Source organism: Agrilus planipennis, unplaced genomic scaffold, assembly GCF_000699045.2.
Source record: "Agrilus planipennis isolate EAB-ADULT unplaced genomic scaffold, Apla_2.0 scaffold273, whole genome shotgun sequence".
In the NCBI taxonomy this organism is placed as follows: Eukaryota; Metazoa; Arthropoda; class Insecta; order Coleoptera; family Buprestidae; genus Agrilus; species Agrilus planipennis.
The window spans coordinates 151,343-173,438 of NW_020438966.1; the positions used below are offsets into that span (position 1 = coordinate 151,343).

Below are 22,096 nucleotides of genomic sequence, written 5' to 3' on the forward strand. Positions count from 1 at the left end.
CTTGAAAATAAATTTTAACGAAGATTAAAAGGGTGGAGCTAGAAGTATTTTAACTAAAGTAGGGATCGAATCAGAAGAGAATGAAACTTGGAAAGAGTGATTAGATGAAATACTAAGAAAAAGATTTCGCCCCAATGTACCTAGAAACCCAATATTAAAATGCAATTAAGAAGCAATAAGAATTATACACCTCATGCTGTTAGTAAACGAAATTAAAATGTTAAGGGATTAGTGGAAAGTACAAGTAATAAAGTAATTTGTAGAGAGAATAATAGAAAGGTACAGATACAAAAGGTTTTAAGAAGATACATTTGAAAGGATATTTACATAATAACAATAGGAAATATTTACAATAGAAAGAATTGAATTATACATTACAATGTTGAAATTAGGAAAAATATCAAAGCTATATACAAAAATGATAACATATTGTAACAAAAACATATGTGGCAAATATATGTAGCCACAGAATATATAAAATAAATGAACGAAGTCATTCAGGTATTCTGCAAACAATCAGTGTAGAGTGTGGATATAAGCCTAGTCTATCAGGTAATCATCAACAAGAGTCACGCCAGTATAGTCCAGAACTTACTCCCCGCTATAGTTCTCAAACTACTTCACTTCTCAAACATGAAGTAACGATGCAGTACCGTTCTCCCCGGAGTTAATAAAACCAATACCTAAAGCACTTCCCCGATTAATTGTAGTTAATAATGGGCCTATAAGAGTCAGCTCTTCTAACGGAAACTCCGGAAAAAAACCTTTTAGCAGAACAAGCTAATAAAAATTAGAAAGGAAGTAAGGCCACGAAAAAAGTAAAGGAAATGGGAATAGGTGGTAAACAAAAAAGTAAGAAGTCCGAGAGCCCAGCTAGAAGGAAAGTCCTTTAACACACTGATGAAGTATCGATGAAGAGAATGGACTGGAATGGTATTGAATCATATTCTGTGATTTTTACTCTAACTCTACCACTAGAGAAAAATGGATTCAATAGAATGAAAGAATTGGGCACATTTTCAATGTGTTGACGAGAAGAAAGATTAGCATATGTTTATCCTAATTGCTATTTTAATCAATCGGCTGAAGAAGAAGTTCAGTTTTCAATGTTTTTATTGTTTTTCATTCAAGTTCATTGTAATATGATATAATTACTGACCAGAATTCAGTTACCTTACGTTTTAGGAGAAAGTTTGATTATTTTTTTATTAACTCGGTTTAATAGATCTCATTTACATTACAATTAAGTGTAATTGGTCAATATAGAAGATACTGTAAGTTTTAAATAGCAAGAACAATAATAGTAGAATAAAAATTCGGGCTATAGGGCCATGGTCTAAGTAAACTATTTTGTCCAGACGTTTCGTCGGCTACTGCGATTATATCTCGAAGTCTCGACTAATATTCTAATACTGTAGCGAGCACGAGTGTGTTTGTGTGCGATCGGGCACACGTGTGCGTGAACGGCTTATCGATTCGCCGACTAGCCGCGGGCGCCTTTCTTCATGTGCCCCGTATTTATAAATGTGTGTGTCGTACCTGCGTTCTGAGAAAGAAGTTAAACAGTACAAAGAAAAAAAAATTCCGGATATTTCCAGAAGGTTACAGAAAGTAAACAAAAGAGTATTTAAAGGAAGAGACGATCGCCGAGATAAGGAGAAATAAATTGACTGTTGCAGAAGTGAATCCAGAAATAAATTGACAGTGATAGCAATGAAATAAATAGCGCAGTGAATAGTGATATATCAACAGTAGTGTAAATAAATAGAATAAATCATAACCCAAGTTTAGCAGTGTTTTCAAGTTCTTTAATAATAGTGTAAATAAATGGTTGGTGTTGTTATCAGCATTAGAAGTTAATTTTGTTAAACCTACGAACATTACAAATGGTGTCAGGTATGGGGTTAAATAAAAAACATTACAATGGCAAAGAAGTTGTACGAATTAAAAGTAACCGAGTTAAGAAGAGAATTGGAAGAACGGGATGAAGCTACAAGCGGTAACAAAGCGGAATCCTATTCGAAGACGAATTGTCGTAAATGATGAAAAGTTTGGAAAGCAAAGAAGAAAACAGCAAAAGTTCAGAAAATAAATTGGAAGAAAAATTGGAAGAAACTAGTAAAAGTTTGAAACGTGAATTGGAAGAAAACAGTAGACGTTTGCAGAATAAATGGGAAGAAAAATTTAATAAGAATATTCAAGAAACAGAAGAGAAGATAAAAGTGCTGAAAGAATTGAGTTTTAATGAAAAGATAAAACCAATCGAAGGGGATGTTGGCGCATTTAGTACACTCAACGAAACCAACCAAATCAGTCAAGGAAGCGGAATAGAGCCAAGAACACGAGCAAAACCATAGATCAGTCGTTTTGGGGTTCCCTTGAAGTTGCGCTCAGACCAAGGGAGAAATTTCGAATCGGCTATATTCCGTGGAATTACTCCACTCCATTCATAATCGGACGGCATGGTTGAGCGAATGAAACGGACCTTCGTTAAATATCTCTCCAAGGTAGTGTCTGATCACCAAAGGGACTGGGACCGCTATTTGCCTTTATTTTTAATGACATACCGTTCATCTGTCCACGAAACGACTGGCCAAACACCTGCCAGTGTCCTTTTTGGAAGGGAGTTACGACTACCTTGTGACCTCCAATTCGGCTGTAAACCAGTAGATGACTTGGCTGGAGAAGATTGTACTACCAACCTCCGAAAAAAGCTTAACGATATCCAATAGTCGGTTCGTCTGCATACGCAGATTGCTAGTGACAGAATTAAAGAAAACTACGATATCAAGGCTACAGCAGGTGGTTACCTAACTAGAGATCTTGTTTAGTTGTATAATCCTCGTCGTCGCCGTGGACTATCACCTAAGTTCCAACAGAATTCGGAACGACCCTATGAGATAGTGACGAGGATTAAAGACGTGATCGACAGAATTAAGAAAACTCCAAATGGGAAGCCGAAGTTAGTCCATTTTAATTGCTTGGCTCCATTCGCCGGTGCAAATGAAGAGGAGGCGAGGGCCAGATTATTAAGAACTATTCCTTCCGAGCTTACATTCGAAGAGTTCATGAAGGAAGGCCCCATGTTAACAGACTTGGATTCACGCAAGAAATCCGACGAGACCTCTTTGCTATATCTAGGGAATATTCTCTGGCCCATTGCGTTTCAAAGGATCTCAGAATGAACCGTAGTATCGCGTTCGAGTTAAAACGCAGATTTGGCAGTTTGGAACATCTTGAAAACCAAGTACAGAAGGGGGAAGAAGGGAAGAAGACTGTTGTGCCTGCCTGACGAACGATGCAATATCTATTAGCTAGTAACTAAAGGAAGATGCTCTGATAAACCAACTTATAGAGACCTTTGGGACGCAGTAATGGATTTCCGCGGACATCTTCTGGAGAATAACCTACAGAAGCTGGCGATTAAGAAGCTTGGTTGTGGACTGAGCAACCTAGATTGGAAGATTGTACCGAAAATTATTGTCCTGTTCCGCTGTACTAGAATGGACACTTTGGTTTGCAGTAATAACCCGAATCGGATCAATCATGAGAAAACCGTCGACTGTTACTTCTATTTCCGGAGCGGGTGTCGTGAAGGCGAGAACTGCAGATTCCGGCATGATTCTGCGAAACGGAAAGTGGAAATGTTTCGGAACGAAACATCCTTAAGGAAGGGCAGTGTAGCGAGCACGAGTGTGTTTGTGTGCCGTCGAGCACATGTGTGCGTGAACGCCTTATCGATTCTATCGAAAAAATAAACTATCCAGATATTTCCAGAAGGTACCAGAAAGTAAACAAAAGAGTATTTAAAGAGACGATCGCCGAGATAAGGAGAAATAAATTGACAGTTGCAGAAGTGAATCGTAGTATATCAACAGTAGTGTAAATAAATAGAATAATTCATAACCTAAGTTTAGTAATAATTTAATAGTGTTTTTAAGTTCTTTAATAATTAGTGTAAATAAATAGTTTTTGTTGTTGTCAGTCTTAGAAGTTAATTTTGTTAAACCCACGAACATTACAATACATAGTTCGATATTNCAAGAGCTGGTTAGTCAGTTAAAAAGTTAAACACAAAACTACCTTTATAAAATAAATACTGAATACATACATGGAGGTAGAGGCGCTGTGACGGAGGAAAAAATTCAACAGTAGTTCGATGAATATGTTTATAAAACATTGGAAGAGATGAATGCAGTTGATATATTGAATCAACCAGATAGTCTTTAACATAGACATAGAAACAGATTTTGTCGTAACTCCGAAAAAGTAATATCCTCGTGCCTCGTAGAAACAACCTTGTCAGATAAAGAAAACGTAACAACGCTTTTTACCGTAAATGCCTCAGGAAAATTTGCACCTCCCTTAACAATATTTAAATACGATAGGATACATCAAACAACAAGGATGGGAACTTGGCAAAAGCGAAAATAACTGCAAAGTAGTTAGTATTTCTCCAATGTTTTTTTAGAGTATTGAAAAATCAAAATACAAATGCTTATGGTTGTATTCCTAGTTGGACATACTTTAACCCCCATTAAATAAATTTTTCCTGGAACATCAAATTATTCTAATAGCACTAGCCCTAGCGCTACACATATCTTCCAATACTCGATATAGCAGTTGACTTTAGACAAATGGCTTTATCTAGAGGAAGAAAAAGCAATAGCGAAAGCAGAAAATGAAAAGGCTAAATTTGAAAGAAAGCGAATTAGAGAATAGAAAACGATTGTATGGTTTTATGAAACAACGATGCAAGTGAAACTTTTCGGATTGTAGGCATTTAACTGTAAATTTTCGGAAAATTATTCGATTTAGGGTATTAAAATTAAAATCGCTTTCTTAATCCTACCTTAATGATTGGAAAATGGGAATGATAATGGGACATCAATAGTAGACAAAATATCCAACTATAAATTTTAATTTTAATCTGCGTATGAGAGTACGAATACATAACAAATACCATCATTCAAATGAGAGACGCATATTAAAAACTGAGAACAATATTCAGTTCAGTTCATCATCTACCGAGCGCCTTTCACTTTTACCCCTACTCCGCGGTCGGTTGTAATGCGATAGATGGATGAAAAAATTTGAGGGGATGTTTCACTTTAAAAAAAGATTAAAACTAAAGAACATAGGCATAAAGTTAAAGTGATGGATCAAGACTCAAGTGACTGAATAACAGTGGAAAGAATTAGACAATAGTGGCGATGAAATCGATTTTCCGGAAGTTGTCACATCCGAAGATGAAGTTTTAAAACCAGATAATTTCAAGATTGGACATTTTTTATTCGTGAAATTTGCAGAGACTGGTAAAAGAATGGCAGCAACCTGGTCGAAAATAAAACCAAATTTGAGAGTGAGACGGCAGAATCACAATGTACTAGTGAAGTTGCCTGGTGTCATTGGTGAAGCCACAAACGCTAAAACTGCTACTGAATGTTGGAAATGTTTTATTTCTAACGATATAATAAAAAATTATAATGGTATATACCAATAGATATATTAAAAAGATAGAAGATAAATTTTAGCGTGAAACAGATGCAAAAGAAACATATACAGTCGAAATAGAAGCAGTGATTGGTTTACTTTATCTAGCTGGTGTCTTGAGAAGTAATAGACAGCTTCTTGAAGAGTTATGGGAAGAAGATGGCTTTGGAGTGGAACGTTTTCGTTTAGTAATGAATTTCAAAAGATTTAAGTTTCTCATTAGATGCATACGATTTGATGATTATAATACTAGATCATCCACAAAACCTATTGATAAGCTTGCTGCTATTAGAAAACTATTTCACCATTGCCAAAACCATTATTCACTGGGAACAGATGTCACAATATATGAAAAGTTAGAAGGCTTCCGAGGAATAGGTTCATTTCGCCAATATATACCATCAAAGCCCAACAAAATAAAATATAGCCACTAGTGGACGCGAAAACATTTTATTCGTATAATTTAGAGACATATGCAGGAAAACAACCAGGTGATTACAATGTAAGTAATAAGTCATTTGATGTAGTTGCTAGACTAGCAAGACCAATATATGAGACCGGACGTAACATAACTTGTGACAATTGGTTCACAAATGTAGAATAGCTACAATATCTAAAAGAAACTAAGTTATCCTTATTGGACACGATAAATAAAAAAAACATCAAATTTCTCCAAATTTCATCAACTCTAAATCACGAACAGAAAAGCAAAAATATTCTGTTTTCATAAAGATTGTTCGCTAATGTCCCAAACAAAAATCAAAAAAAGTTCTTATTCTGTCCAGCATTTATTACGACGATCAAGTCGATTAAGAAATGGGAAAGACGGAAGCTATTATAGATTATAATGCTACATAGTCGGGAGTCGATATTATAGACAAATTATGTGCTACTTAACAATGTAGCAATGTACGCAGGTGGCCAATAGTTATTGTTTTCGTTATTTTAAAAATGGCAGCAATTAATTCAAAGATAATTTATAACAATAATAATAATATTGATAAAAATGAAAGGACGTTTTTGAAAACATTTGGAATGCCTATTGAACTACAGCAGAGACTATCTAAATTTAAACCTCAATCTGAAGAACCCAGCATATCTAACACTTGTCACGAACGACAAAGAAAGAGGTGCTTCAAATGCAGAGATTTAAAGAAGTTAGGAAACTACCCGGATGTTTCCAGAAGGTTCCAGAAAGTAAACAACAGAGTATTTAAAGGAAGAGATCGCCGAAAGTTGGAAGAAATAAATTGACGGTTGCAGAAGTGAATCCAGAAATAAATTGACTGATAGCAGTGAAATAAATAGCGCAGTGAATAGTGGTACACCAACAGTAGTGTAAATAAATAGAATAATTCATAGCCTAAGTTTAGTAATAATTTAATAATGTTTTTAAGTTCGTTAATAATTAGTGTAAATAAATAGTTTTGTCGTTATCAGCCTTAGAAGTTAATTTTGTTACACTCCTGAATATTACAACTGGTGTTAGGTGTGGGGTTGAGTAAAAGACATTACAATGGCAAAGAAGTTGTACGAATTAAAAGTAGCCGAGTTAAGAAGGGAATTAGAAGAACGGGATGAAGCGATAACCGGAAACTTCAGTGGCGGCTCGCGAAGGCGTTGAAAAAGAATGGAAATGATCCTGAAACGTTCTTTTTCGAAGGCGAATTGTCGCAAATGATGAAAAGTCTGGAAAGAAAATTAGAAGAAAACAGTAACTGTTNAAACACTAAAAGTTTGGAGAATAAATGGGAAGAAAAATTTAATAAGAATATTCAAGAAACAGAAGAGAAGATAAAAGTGCTGAAAGAATTGAGTTTTAATGAAAAGATAAAACCAATCGAAGGGGATGTTGGCGCATTTAGTACACTCAACGAAACCAACCAAATCAGTCAAGGAAGCGGAATAGAGTCAAGAACACGAGTAAAACCAACGTTTGACGGAAAGTCCTCATGGACCACATACCACAAGCAATTCGAGGTGGCTGCTAAGGCGAATAACTGGGCGCCTGCAGAAAAATCCACGGCGTTGACCGTTGACGGTGTGTCACATCCAACTGAAAACCCGTCAGCAGAAACCAACGGAATCCCTTTAAGAATTAGAGGCCGATATTGCGAGACTGTCTCGACTGGCATATCCTAATACTCTTGAAGAAGTGATGGAAAGGTTGGCAGTGGAGGCATTTATTGATGGACTTCGGGACAGTGATACTCAAAAACGAATACGCTTTGACCGACCTAAGACACTACCTGATGCATTGGCTCGTGCATTGGAGTACGAAACTGTTAAATGGGCCTATAGCAAACAGGGAATGGTTCGGCTACTATGTGAAGAAACGGATTCGTCAGAATCTTTAAAAGAAACCGTCTGCCGAATCATCTCTCAGTTCGATAAAGAAACTCGGAAGCTGAGATGTTGGAATTGTGGCGAACTAGGTCATACGAGGAGGCAGTGCAAGGAAAGTACTCCTTCCCCCAAGTACTCGACGTCAACAGCAGGAAAACTAGTTGACCCGCGGACAAAAAGACCAAAAAGCACCAGAATGACAATCTTTGTTGTGTGTGTTTCTTTTGAACACAGGGGCCCTAGGAGCATAGTAAAACCCAGCCTAGTCAAGGGTTCTAACCATATTGTGTCAACTAAGTGGGTTCTGCGTACGGCTACCGTATAAAAAGTGGTTGTTCATGGCGAAGCTAACGTGTTACTTGAAATCGGTAAGACTGTCTTTGACCATCGAGTGGACGTTTTACAAAAAATACGATTATGACATGAAGACGCGTTCTGAGATTGAATCGCGAAGAATTATATTTCATCAAAGATAGAGGAGGCTGTAAACCGAAAGGTAAATTCTGAAACAATACCTGTTGAAATAAGTGGAGTGATTGACAGATATTGTAGGAATCTAACGAGTAAACAGAAATGCAAAGTGCAACATCTACTTTGTCAGAATGCCGGCGCCTTTGAGACTGACAAGAATGGTAGGGGAAGGGCCAATATCGTAAAACAGAAGATCAATACCGGCAATGCGCAGCCTATTCGTCAAAGACGTAGACGATTGCCCCTGGTCAAGAAGGAAGAAGCAGAGTGAATAATCCACGAAATGCAGGAGACCGGCATTATTGAACCATCCTCAAGTCCATGGACATCACCGGTAGTATTGGTTAAGGATGGGACAACCCGTTTTTGTGTGGATTACCGACAGCTCAACAACGTAACCAAGAAAGACACTTATCCGCTTGGTATACTTGGATGACATCATAGTGATTGGAAACACCTTTAATGAACACCTGCAGAATTTGCAAGCGGTATTCCAGCGGTTACGTGAGGCCAATTTGAAACTCAGACCGAAAAAGTGCCACCTTTTCCGCGAAGAAGTTTCATACTTCGAAGGGCGTGGCCATGCAATGTCTCGGCGACGTTCGAAAGGTTGATGTAGAAAATCTTGAGTGATCAAATTGGAAAGACCTGCTTGGTATACTTGGATGACATTATAGTGATTGGAAGCACCTTTAATGAACACCTGCAGAATTTGCAAGCGGTTTTCCAGCGGTTACGTGAGGCTAATTTGAAACTCAGTCCGAAAAAGTGCCACCCTTTCAACAAAGAGGTTTCTTACTTGGGACATGATGTATTAGCGAAGGGCGTGGCCGTGGATCCAGAGAAGATAAAGGCCGTGAAGGAACGGCCAGTGCCTGAAACTGTCCACGACATAAGAAGCTTCTTGGGATTGTGCACATATTATCGCCGCTATGTTTATGGATTCGCCAATATCGCCAAAGCTTTGACACGTTTAACCGAAAATGACCGCAAATTTCATTAGTATTCGGATTGTCAAACAGCATTTGGAACTTTGAAGCAGGCTTTAATCACAGCCCCCGTACTGGTATATCCTCGGCCCAATGGAATGTTCATATTGGACACCGACGTAGGCAATGTGGGAATGAGAGCCGTTCTTTCGCAGTTACAAGATGGCCAAGAGAAGGTAATCGGCTATTTTAGCAAGACCTTATCAAAAGCCGAAAGAAACTAGTGTGTCACTAGGCGAGAGATGTAGTCAAAGGTGCAGAACATTTTTATAAATACCTGTTTTAACTCCTACACTACGAATTACCGGAGTATAGGTGATTTTCTTTTGTTAGGCTTGATTTTTGGTTTGATGAATTGATAATGTAGTCCAATAATTATAACAACACTTAATAACTTTATTTACAAGGTAATATGGTTATGGTACAAACAGTTGATTTTACAAATTTTGATGATTTGGCAATTGGGGAGTGAAGTGAGCGTTATCGTTGCGTACTTTCGTACTTGTTGCGTACTTTTGTACTTTTTCTTTCTTTTTTTGTACTTACTTTATAGTTTTCTCGATTGAGAAGTTAGAAGGGGAAAAAGGTGTGGTCGAGATAAGTGAATTCAAATTTCGGGGGTAGTGGGCGGAGATAGTTGATATTGTTAGAAAAGAATAGGAAAGGCGATATTAAGAAAATGCATATACAAGCAAAAGTTGTAGTAAGAGAAATTGACGTTCGTGGAAGGGTATGAAAAGAGTAATAAAGCCATAAATAAGGACTTTCGAAATTTATGGACTTGAGATTTATGAATAGTAGAATTATTTATGACAAGGCAATAAAAAAAGGTTTCCAAAAGTGTTCTATTTTAACAATTGTATGTGGATTGTAAGCAATTTTAAATGATCGTGACGAAAAGGGATAATTTGCCATGAAAAAATGAATGGTAGTCTAAAAAACGCGTGACGGACGCAACAATACCTATATGGGCAAAAATTCACCCCACACACCGATCATTCAGCTTTAAAGTGGCTTCTGAATTTCAAGAATGCGGAGGCCAGGTAGTTCAATGGATTGAGAAGCTATAGGAATATGATTTTGACGTAGAGCACCGGCTTGGAACCGGACACAAGAATGCCGATGCACTCTCCAGAAGATCTTCTCAAACAGACTGCAAGCAGTGTGATCCAATGGAAAAGAATGAAGAAGCAATTCGACGCGTCAAGGTAATCGATGACGAGTGGTTACCTGAAAATATAAAACACGACCAAGAAAACGACCCGGATTTGAAGAAGGTGATGGAATGGAAAAAAGACGGAAAACGACCAACGTGGCAACAAATTTCTTTCTGTACCCAAGTACTAAAATTGTTATGGACTCAGTGCCATCCTAAAGCGTGTTGTTGAAAGTCCAGATAGAGAGGAAGGTAGAAAGCAACTGGTTATTCCTCGAAAAAAGGTTAGAGAGGTGTTGCAGTATCTTCATGATGGATCATCTGGTGGCCATTTTGGAGTGAATAAGACGCCTGGGAATGTTCGAGAGCGATTTTATTGGGTGAACATGTCAAGAAGTGGTGTTAGAAGTGTACCACCTGTGCTGCGAATAAGGGACCAAGGGCGCCAAAGCGTCAATACAATGTCGGTGGCCCCTTCCAACAATAGCAATCGATGTGGCGGGTCTATTCCCAGAGTCCGAGACGGGTAACAAGTACATCGTGGTCGTTACGGACTATTTTAACAAGAAGGTTGAAGCCTATGCCCTTCCGAACCAGGAGTCGGAAACCATAGTTGAGAAGCTGGTGAAAGAGTTGATCAGTCGTTTTGGGGTGCCCTAGAAATTGCACTCAGACCAAGGGAGAAATTTCGAATCGGCTATATTCCGTGGAATATGCGAGCTCCTAGGAATAAAGAAAACCCGAACTACTTCATTCCATTCTCAATCGGACGGCATGGATGAACGAATGAAACGGACCTTCATTAAATATCTCTCCAAGGTAGTGTCTGCTCACCAAAGGGACTGGGGCCGCTATTTGCCTTTATTTTTAATGGCATACCGTTCATCTGTCCACGAAACGACTGGCCAAACACCTGCCAGTGTCCTTTTTGGAAGAGAGTTACGACTACCTTGTGACCTCTAATTCGACTGTAAACCAGGAGATGACTTGGCTTGAGAAGATTATGTTACCAACCTCCGAAAAAAGCTTAACGATGTCCACGAGTCGGTTCCTCTGCATATGCAGATTGCTAGTGACTGAATTAAAGAAAACTGCGATATCAAGGCTACAGCAGGTGGTTACCAAACTGGAGAACTTGTTCGGTTACATAATCCTCGTCGTCGCCGTGGACTATCACCAAAGTTCCAACAGAATTCGGAAGGACCCTATGAGATAGTGAAGAGGGTTAACGACGTGATCGACAGAATTAAGAAAACTCCAAATAGAAAACCGAAGGTAGTCCATTTTACTCGGCGGTGCAAATGGAGAGGAGGCGCGGGCCAGATTATTAAGAACTATTCCTTCCGAGCCCACATTCGATGAGTTCATGAAGGAAGGCCCCCATGTTAACAGGAGATTTGGATTGACGCAAGAAATCCGGCGAGACCTCTTTGCTATATCTAAGGAATATTCTCTGGCCCATTGCGTTTCAAAGCATCTCAGAATGAACCGTGGTATCGCGTTCGAGTTAAAACGCAGATTTGGCAGTTTGGAACATCTTGAAAACCAAGTACAGAAGGGAAGAAGACTGTTGTGCCTGCCTGACGGACGATGCAATATCTATTAGCTAGTAACTAAAGGAAGATGCTCTGATAAACCAACTTATAGAGACCTTTGGGACGCAGTAATGGAACTCCGCAGACATCTTCTGGAGAATAACCTACAGAAGCTGGCGATTAAGAAGCTTGGTTGTGGACTGGGCAACCTAGATTGGAAGATTGTACGGAACATGATTATCCTGACAATTACAATAAAGGTGGGAAAAAAGCTGTATTTACGGCAGCTTTAAGCGTAAATAATGTGCGTGACCAGGCATGGTATATCAATAGTGGAGCTACCTCTCACATGACTGGTAAGGGTGAACACCTTTTGGACCTGACAGACGAAGGCTGGGGCAGGAAGTGATTCTGGCTAACAATTCAAAACTGTCTGTTTGTGGTACTGGAAACAGTGTCGTAAAATTGAAACCGTGCGGTGATGAAAGAAGCATATCAAAAATTAAATATGTTCCAAATCTTTCAGCAAATTTGTTATCAGTGAATTCAATAGTTTCAAAAGGATACTGTGTCTATTTTGATTCCGAAGGATGCAAAATACTAGACGATGGAAAATGTAGCATTAAGGGAGAACCAGTGGCTACTGCGACAAACGTAAATGGCCTATACAAGTTGGATGTTGCAATAGAACAGGTAAATGCAGCAAAGGTTCAAAATATCCAAATGCTATGGCATAGACGATTAGGTCACCTGAACCATTACAGCCATGTCCTTGCTAAAAAATGGTCTAGCTACTGATGTGTTCTATAATGAAAATAAAGAACCACAACAATGTGAAAATTGCATCAAGGGCAAGCATGCTCGAAAACTTTTTCCCTATAAAAAATACAAGGGAGTTGCCCGAAATAAGCTTGATTTAATCCATTCGGACCTTATGGGTCCTATGGAAGTGGAATCATGGGGTAAAAAAAGGTATATCTTCACTTTAATTGACGGTAATACAAGGAAAATGTTTTGTTATTTTCTAAAAAATAAAAGTGAAGTTTCAGACATTTTTAAGAACTTCTGCTCCATGATAGAAAATCAAACTGGAAGAAGAATTAAAGTTCTGGGAACTGATAATGGGGGAGAATACTGCAACAAGCAATTAAAAAAGTTCCTCAGTGATCGGGGTATCAAACACGAAACAACAGTACCTTATAGTCCTCAACAGAACGGGGTAGCTGAACGCTACAATCGGACTATAATGGAAAAGGTACGTTCTATGCTTGCTGATTCCAAAAGTTCAAAGCAGATGTGGGCAGAGGCCACCAATACGGCTGTATATTTGCTGAATCGATCACCAACTAAAAAATTACACGGTACCACACCGGAAGAAAAATGGACCGGAAAAAAGCAAGATCTGAGCCACCTCAGGATCTTCGGGTGCCGTGCTTTTGTTCATGTACCTGACATCAAAAGGAAAAAACTTGACGACAAGAGTAAAGAGTATGTTCTTGTCGGATATTCTGAGACGAGCAGTGCATACCGACCCTTAGACCCAATTGACCACAGTCTAAAAATAGCCAGGGATGTAATATTTTTGGAAGACAAACTCTCGGGCAACATTGCACCAAATACTCCTAGTGCATCTACTACAAAGGATACTGTTTTCTTGGAGATAACACCGGAAGATGCGGATGCTGATTATGGCACAGAAAATACAGCGGCTGAGGCTCCTGATCTTCAACAGGAAACTACAGAAAAAAACAGCGAAGTAACAGTGAGTGATGGTGAACGTGACGCGAGTGAGGGTGAGTGCCAAAACCAAGAACCCAGGTATCCCAAACGCGTAACTGGCANGATTTTTAAGAACTTCTGCTCCATGATAGAAAATCAAACTGGAAGAAGAATTAAAGTTCTGAGAACTGATAATGGGGGAGAATACTGCAACGAGCAATTAAAAAAGTTCCTCAGTGATCGGGGTATCAAACACGAAACAACAGTACCTTATAGTCCTCAACAGAACGGGGTAGCTGAACGCTACAATCGGACTATAATGGAAAAGGTACGTTCTATGCTTGCTGAATCCAAAAGTTCAAAGCAGATGTGGGCAGAGGCCACCAATACGACTGTATATTTGCTGAATCGATCACCAACTAAAAAATTACACGGTACAACACCGGAAGAAAAATGGACCGGAAAAAAGCAAGATCTGAGCCACCTCAGGATCTTCGGGTGCCGTACTTTTGTTCATGTACCTGACATCAAAAGGAAAAAACTTGACGACAAGAGTAAAGAGTATGTTTTTGTCGGATATTCCGAGACGAGCAGTGCATACCGACTTTTAGACCCAATTGACCACAGTCTAAAAATAGCCAGGGATGTAATATTTTTGGAAGACAAACTCTCGGGCAACATTGCACCAAATACTCCTAGTGTATCTACTACAAAGGATACTGTTTCCTTGGAGATAACACCGGAAGATGCGGATGCTGATTATGGCACAGAAAATACAGCGGCTGAGGCTCCTGATCTTCAACAGGAAACTACAGAAGAAAACAGCGAAGTAACAGTGAGTGACGGTGAACGTGACGCGAGTGAGAGTGAGTGCCAAAACCAAGAACCCAGGTATCCCAAACGCGTAACTGGCAAACCGGAAAGGTATGGTGATTATATTAGTGATTATGATTCAGATGTTTCCATGTTAAGCATATCAGATAATTTGGAACCTGTTACCATTTCTGAAGCATTGTCAAGCGCGAGTAGCAAAGAGTGGAGAAAAGCAATTCAAAACGAACTTGATGCACTCAAAGCAAATAATGCTTGGGAATTGGTTGATAAACCCAATAACAAAAATATTGTAAAAAACAAGTGGGTTTTCACGATAAAGAGAGACAATAAGGGGAATATAATAAGGCTTAAAGCTAGACTGGTAGCAAAGGGCTTCACCCAAAAATATGGGGTAGATTATTCAGAGACTTTTTCTCCTGTTATTAGGTTTAGTAATTTAAGATTATTACTAGCAATGACTGTTAAATTAAACTTAGATGCAGATCATTTAGATGTAGAGACTGCTTTCTTGAATGGGGAAATTGATGAGGAAATTTTTATGTGTCAGCCTGAAGGTTTTATAGAGCCAGGATCGGAAAATAAAGTTTGTCTACTCAAAAAGGCTCTATATGGCTTGAAGCAATCGGCTAAATTATGGTACGAAAAAGCGCGAAATGTACTTTTAAAATTAAGTTTTGTGCAATCACGAATTGAACCGTGTATTTTCTTTAAAAATTCGGCAGATTCTATTGTGATTGTGGCGCTTTATGTTGACGATTTTTTTGTTTTCTACAATGACCACAATGAGGCACAACGTTTAAAAATAGAATTGAATAAAAATTTCCATATCAAGGACCTTGGCCCGATATCCCACATTTTAGGGATAAAAATTGAAAGAAATCGTTCAAAGGGCGAATTAAAAATCAGCCAGGAACAATACATTAAGAAGGTACTTGATAGATTTGAAATGTCAAATTGTAATGCTGCAAAAACACCTTTAGAGCAAGGTCAAAAATTTCCTGTTGATGGAGAATTTGTTGACGTTTCATATCAGCAGTTGATAGGATCTATCATGTATCTTGCGGTGTGCACAAGACCAGATATTTCTTTCCCGGTTTCTTTCCTTAGCCAATTTAACAAAAATCATACAAAAGATCATTGGCTGAGTGCTAAAAGAGTGCTAAAATATTTAAATGGGACAATAAATCTAGGTATTATTTTTAAAAAATCATGTGATCCGATGACTGGTTTTGTGGATGCTGACTGGGCCAATAATCAATGTGATAGAAAATCATTTTATAGCTATATTTTCATGTTAGCTGGAGGACCCATATCATGGGAGTGTCAAAAGCAGAAAACTATAGCTCTAAGTTCAACTTAGGCTGCGTATATCGGTATACGTGAAGCTACAAAAGAATCACTGTATTTAAAGTCACTATGCACCGAAATGTTTAGTGCGAATAATTCTTGTGATTTTCTAAAAATTGGGGAGTCGAGGTGGAATGGAATTTCTTTGCGACTAGCCATGGAAAGGGTGCAATGGACGGGGTGGGAGGTTCAGCAAAAAGAATGCTTTGGTCTGCAATAATGACAATATTTGAAATCAAAAGTTAAAGGTATGAAGATTTTCTTTATTGCAATAGATGACATAGACAACAACAAGGAAAAACTTAATAACAGATGGAAGATGATCCAGCCAATTCCGTATGTTCAAAAGCAGCACCACTTCCGAGCATTAAGTGATAAGTGCCTTGGTTATGTTCTCACAGCCATTTTTTTAGAAAAAAAGGCATTATTGTTGCAAGAAGGAAAGCTCAATTATGCTGATGTTTATAGCGAGAGTGAAAATGAAGAAACTAACTCGACGGCTTGGATAAGGATGAAATAAACCCAGCACTAAGATGAAGTTTTTCCACTATGGATAATGACAGGTCTGGCATTGATGATGCTAATGTTAGCAAGGGTAAAAACGAAGAAACTAACTCTAAGACAGTGGATGCGGATAATATAGACCCAGCACCAGGACCAAGTCCTTCCACTATGTCTAATGACAATTCCAGCACTCATGGAGACACTATCAAGATTGGCACTTACCTTTTGGTCAAATTAGAAATGACTGCGAGAAAAAAGTCAAAAGAATATAAATACCTTGCTGTTTCCCAAAGTACAGGTGACGACGACAATGAAATAAAGGTCATGTTTCTAGAATGTGCAAATAAAACTGGCGAAACCTTTCGAATGAATGAGGATGACGTTTCATACATTAATACAAGTCAAATTTTGGAAATTCTACCTGAACCGATCATGAAAACCTTTGGTGATAGAGTATACTACCAATTTGCACAAGTGGTTGATATTATGGTGAAAAAATAATAGTATTTGTCTTACAAATTAAAAAAACCTGATTGATTACTTGTTTGGTTAAATAATTAATTAAATGTTTTGTTTAAGTAAATAAAAGTGAAGTTTATTGATTTTATTCAAATCTATATATCCCTGTATGTTACTTGTCCCACCCGTCACAAAGTGCTATCCCACCCGTCACAAGCTAGGAGACGCAATTTTAATATTATTTTTACAATTTTTTTGCGTAATTTATACAAATACCCAGTTCATACAATCTCAGAAACAATACTGAAAAAAGTTGTTTAAGAAAAGCTGCATAGTTTGTTACAAATTGCGAAGTGTATCAGTCAACTCGGAGAGGAGGGGCAATTTGATGTCCCACCTATCACACTTCTAATACCATCAATTTTTAATAAAAAAGTGGCATTTTATTACTCCTTTCAATGCTGAACTATAAATATAATATTTAGCTTTATGATAATATTATATTTAATACTAAAAATATGGCAGTTAGGTAGAAATAAATCAAGAAGTGTTGTAAAAGGAGTCAAAATGTCCCACCCGTCACAATGGAATGACCCATAAGCAACTTGTATGTTTAAGAATAAAGAAATGTTTAATACTTCCTCAACTCAAGTGTTTTGGAATTCCTTCACCAAAAACAAACAGTAAAGAAGGATTCGTGGGTGAAAAATGTGCATTTGAAGGACTGGATCCCACCTGCAAACGATTCAATGTGCAACATGCATTTCGAAGCGAAGTGATTTTACAAGACATTTAAAACATTAAGAATTACATGAGGCAGTTACAACAATTTTTCCACAGTTGCTTAGCTACCTCAAGTTTTTTGGTGGGCCACCGCTCAGTAACGCGTCGAGATAGGCTTCTGAAAATGTCATAAAACGTCGTATCCCATGCTTTAAAGACGATTTAGACCATCCATTTTATTCTCTTTCCACACATAGAGGCTGTAGCTACCTAGAGTTTTTTGGTGGTCTATCGCTCAGAAACTCGTCGATATAGGCTTCTGAAAATGTCATGAATCGTCGTACAATAACTGCGAACAATTGCTAACAGCACTGCAGTAATACACATAACCTTCCGTAGCTAACACGTCGTCTGTGAGACCGCCTAAGAAAATTTCCGATTATTCCCAAAGAAATCGCGAACGCGCTTGGCCATTCTCGATAGCTGATTTTCTAGGGCTAGTGGACTCAGTATCAAAATTACAGCGGAGGTGAATTGTTGTAGCGTGTGTTATTAAGTATTCGGTCTCTGAGACGGATGTTGGTTGTGGTGTAACTTTTGTGGTAAGTTACATTTTTGTTTTATTTTGTAAGAATTGTACTAATTATTTATTGTTTTTAGAGATTTCCGTAAATATGGCTTCTTCAACTTATGAAGAAGAAGAAGAAATACGACTACAGCGTATGTTTGATAAATTGAAACGGACGTAGACGTAGCAGAAGATAGCGATTCAAGTTTGGGGGAAGACAATATTGAGATTCAAGAAGAAAATTCCGACAGTGAACAAGACATAACAGATAGCGAACTAAATGGAAGTGGAAGCTGTAAACAGAGAAGAGAAACTCGCATACCTTGCATGATAGGAAAAGATGGAACCAAGTGGAGAAACCATTGTCACCGATATCCCAATGTAAGAACTGAGTTCTTTGAATATTTTAACAATAACCTACCAAAATTCTTCTCCCTTTCGCAGTATACAACAATCGATGAAATGTTATGGGCATTCAGAGGAAGGAGTATATATACCCTCGAAACCCAACAAATATGGCCTAAAAGTGTATGCATTGGTAGATGCAAAAATGTTTTATACTGCGAAAATGGAAATATATGTTGGTCAACAACCAGTGGGGCCATTTTATGTAAACACATCAAATATGTTTCTGGTGCCAAGATTATGTCAACCAATTTCTGGATCTAATCGGAATCTCACAACAGACAACTTCTTTTCAAGTATTCCATTAGCATATACTCTTCTCCAAGAGCATAAACTGACACTTATTGGTACTTTGAAAAAGAATAAACCGCAAATACCACCAGATATGATGATAAAGAGGCCCGAAAAGACGACTATGTTCGCATTTGAAGAAAAAAGTACCTTAGTATCGTATATCCCTAAACCACGAAAAAACGTATTTCTTCTTTCAACTATGCATCTTGACGACTCGATTGATGGGGAAACAGGAAAACCATCGATTATAATCGACTATAACAAGACCAAAGGCGGAGTGGATACGGTTGACAAGTTATGCGCAGCTTATAACTGCGCTAGGATTACCCGCCGCTGGCCTCTAGTTCTTTTCTATGGCCTGTTAAATATAGCAGGTATTAATTCTTACATTATATATAAAAATAACAATATCGACAAAAACATTCCAAGCAGTGGTGTTGTCGAGCAGGAACGCTCCGGAACGTCGTTCCGGTACTTCCTTTTTGGACAGGAACGCGTTCCGGAACTAAAGATGATTTCTGATAACGAGAATTGGCTTATTTGAACATATACACAAAATCATAAAAAAAGCGAAAGAAGAAGCTCGCTCTAAACGGGCCCAAAACAATGTGGAAAACAATTGATAAACCGAAAAAAAGACCAATTCCAAAACCCCAGAAATCGGTGTTATCAAAGAAACCGGAGAAAGAACAAGCCCCGAAGACAAGGCAAAAGAAACAAACGTTTTATAAGTACTGATTTCAGCCCAACGAACGCTGCGTATTGTTTTTGAAGTTTTTAGACGAGGTATTTGAATCAGCGTTCATAAAACTATTACCAACTGGTCCAATCCAGTAGACGTATTTTGATGCTGATAAGCAGAACAGTTCAAAATGGAGGATTATCAAGCAAAATTAAGAGCATTATGTACTGATAAAATAGAGAAAATGATTGACAATAACGAATTCGAAAAATTATTCCTGCTGTTTGATAAAGTAGATGGCCGAATTCAAGATTTTATTTACTATCGATTTGAAGATAAAGGGTTGAGTTTTGATCGTATATATTATGAAACTGTTGTTCTTCCCTGTGCTCCACACATCGAATATGGTGCCGATGACGCTGAAGATTATTATAATGAAGTGAGTTGTGCACAGTCCGAGAAGCTTTGTGTCAATCGAAATCCACAGCCAAAACATAAGCTTGATCAAGAAGTTAATCTTATGATGCTTTGGCACAATGTCACTGACGACGAACTTGATGTGGAATCCATATTTCAACGACCTACCCCATCAGTTAGTGAACCACAACGATGTATGGAAGTTGAAGAATTCAAGGGATTGGATCCTGAACCAGGATGTAGTAAATATCTGTCTTCCATTGATACCGCTGATGAATCTTCCAAAGAGATATCACCCCCCCCCCCCGAAAATATTTCTGCCAACATAAGTCCAAAGTTTGCAAAAAACTAAAGAAAAAATAGGAAAAGTACCATACACCAAAAAACACTATTGAACAAACACTGTTTTTGAAACCGATTGACACTAGAGAAGTAAACAGACGCACCACTAATCTTAACATAAACAAGGCAACAGGACCCGACGGAATCCCAGCATCAATACCAAAAATAAAAGCACAATAACTAGCCAAACCACTTCTTCACATATTCAACAAATACTACGAAACAGCTCACTGCCAAACACCCTTCAAACAAGCTCAAATCACCCCAATTCAGAAGGCAGGTAACAAACTATAACCCAATGACTATGGACCAATATCAGTAATATCAAGTACAGCTAAACTTTTTGAAAAAAGTGAAAGAAAGACTGACAAGCTCATATAAAACTATCTCACAGATAGGACTCAAGCTGTAAAAATTGAAAACCATAACAGCAGTCCACAAAAATTACATGCGGAGATGCTCGAGGGACCATACTGGGTTCACTATTCTTCACTCTCTTTATGAACGACCTTTTCCAAAAAAAATGCGCGGGAAAACAATAATTTACGCGGACGTCATTGCGTTGTTTCACAAAACAGAAAAATTGGATCAAGTAGTTCACGGAATATCCCAGGACATGGAAGAACTAACGAACTGATTCTCAAACAACTGTCTAACCATTAATCTAGAGACAACCTGCTTCCAAACGTACAGCTGCTATTCAGATATTATCCCCAAGATAAATACAATAAATTTTACGCTCGGAGGCAAGACAAGCAAAAGAAACAGTAAAGTACATTAGCATTATAATAGATAAACATCTAAAACGGGAAAGTCACTTAACAAACCTCACAAAGAAGCTGCAGTACCTCCCTTTCACCATAAAGAAACTGCGAAATCTCATATCAAGAAAGCAGTTAATAAACATATACCACAGCCTATTCCTATCAATAGCTACGTATGGAATACGGGGAATTGCATGGGGAGGATGCTCATTAAACGCAATCAGAAAATTGTAGAAACTACAAAATCGGACTATAAAAGCGTCGTACGGATAACCGGCCAATTAACACGTTAAGCGCCACAGAATCTAAAAATTAGGTCCATTGGGTCAAAGCGTTATTATCATCAAACACGCTTACTTTTAGTTTCAGTTTAACATATTCACTTGACTTTTTCCTCAAATACTGCGATTTTCTCCTTTTTTTGGTTTTTTTTTTTAGGTACTCGTTATATGTCGCGTGACCCTTTGACCAGCAAGGCCACTAGTAGCATATAAGTCACGTCGCATTTTTTCCAAGTCAAGACTGGCTTGTAGCTGCATCTTTTCGTGCTTCAAACCGTTTTACAGAGAGATATGTCAAAATACGAAGACCAGCAAAAAATAATTGTTGTAACTGTGGACTGAAATATTATCGAATGAAGAAAGTGATGGTAGTGAGTTAGTTGGAGCAAGTGGGTCAGACAGTAGTGGTAGTAGTTTTATAACTAATTTTGCTCAGTCAAAGAAAAAACGTTTGAGAGCTAATTGTTCGGAGAAAAAATTGCATATTCAAAATGAAGGCACTTCGATGAGCCGAGAGAAAATCGTTACACCTAATAATCAAGTGGATGCTAATATAGATAAAATAATAGAATATGTTATTGCTCAATATACTGAGGAAAATGTAGGTAGTGAAGACGAAGAGATTGAAGTCCTAGACAATAATACTGATTTTTCCCAATTGATGTGGCGTTCAATCGACGGTACCTCATTAAAACAGTTTTTTTTTATAGCTCTAAATATTGGTATTAACGTTCAAATATATGCTGACTTCTATAACAAAATCCCAA

The 22,096-nt window shown here is 38.0% G+C and overlaps 1 protein-coding gene across 1 annotated transcript; it reads left to right on the top strand.

Moving 5' to 3' along the window:
• The first annotated feature begins 17,901 nt into the window (after positions 1-17,901).
• Positions 17,902-21,542, top strand: LOC112904666 (piggyBac transposable element-derived protein 4-like). The gene is made up of 4 exons (XM_025975309.1): positions 17,902-18,525; positions 18,589-19,279; positions 20,013-20,181; positions 21,487-21,542. Exons 1-4 carry the CDS (start codon positions 18,485-18,487, stop codon positions 21,540-21,542), a joined length of 957 nt encoding a protein of 318 aa, XP_025831094.1. The 5' UTR covers positions 17,902-18,484.
• Positions 21,543-22,096: the final 554 nt, after the last annotated feature.

Coding starts and splice junctions, on each gene's coding strand:
- LOC112904666 (XM_025975309.1), top strand. CDS start 18,485: ATGGAACCAAGTGGAGAAACCATTGTCACCGATATCCCAAT. Junction 18,526..18,588: donor ATTGTCACCGATATCCCAAT/GTAAGAACTGAG, acceptor TCCCTTTCGCAG/TATACAACAATCGATGAAAT. Junction 20,182..21,486: donor ATTGGATCCTGAACCAGGAT/GTAGTAAATATC, acceptor TTTTTTTTTTAG/GTACTCGTTATATGTCGCGT.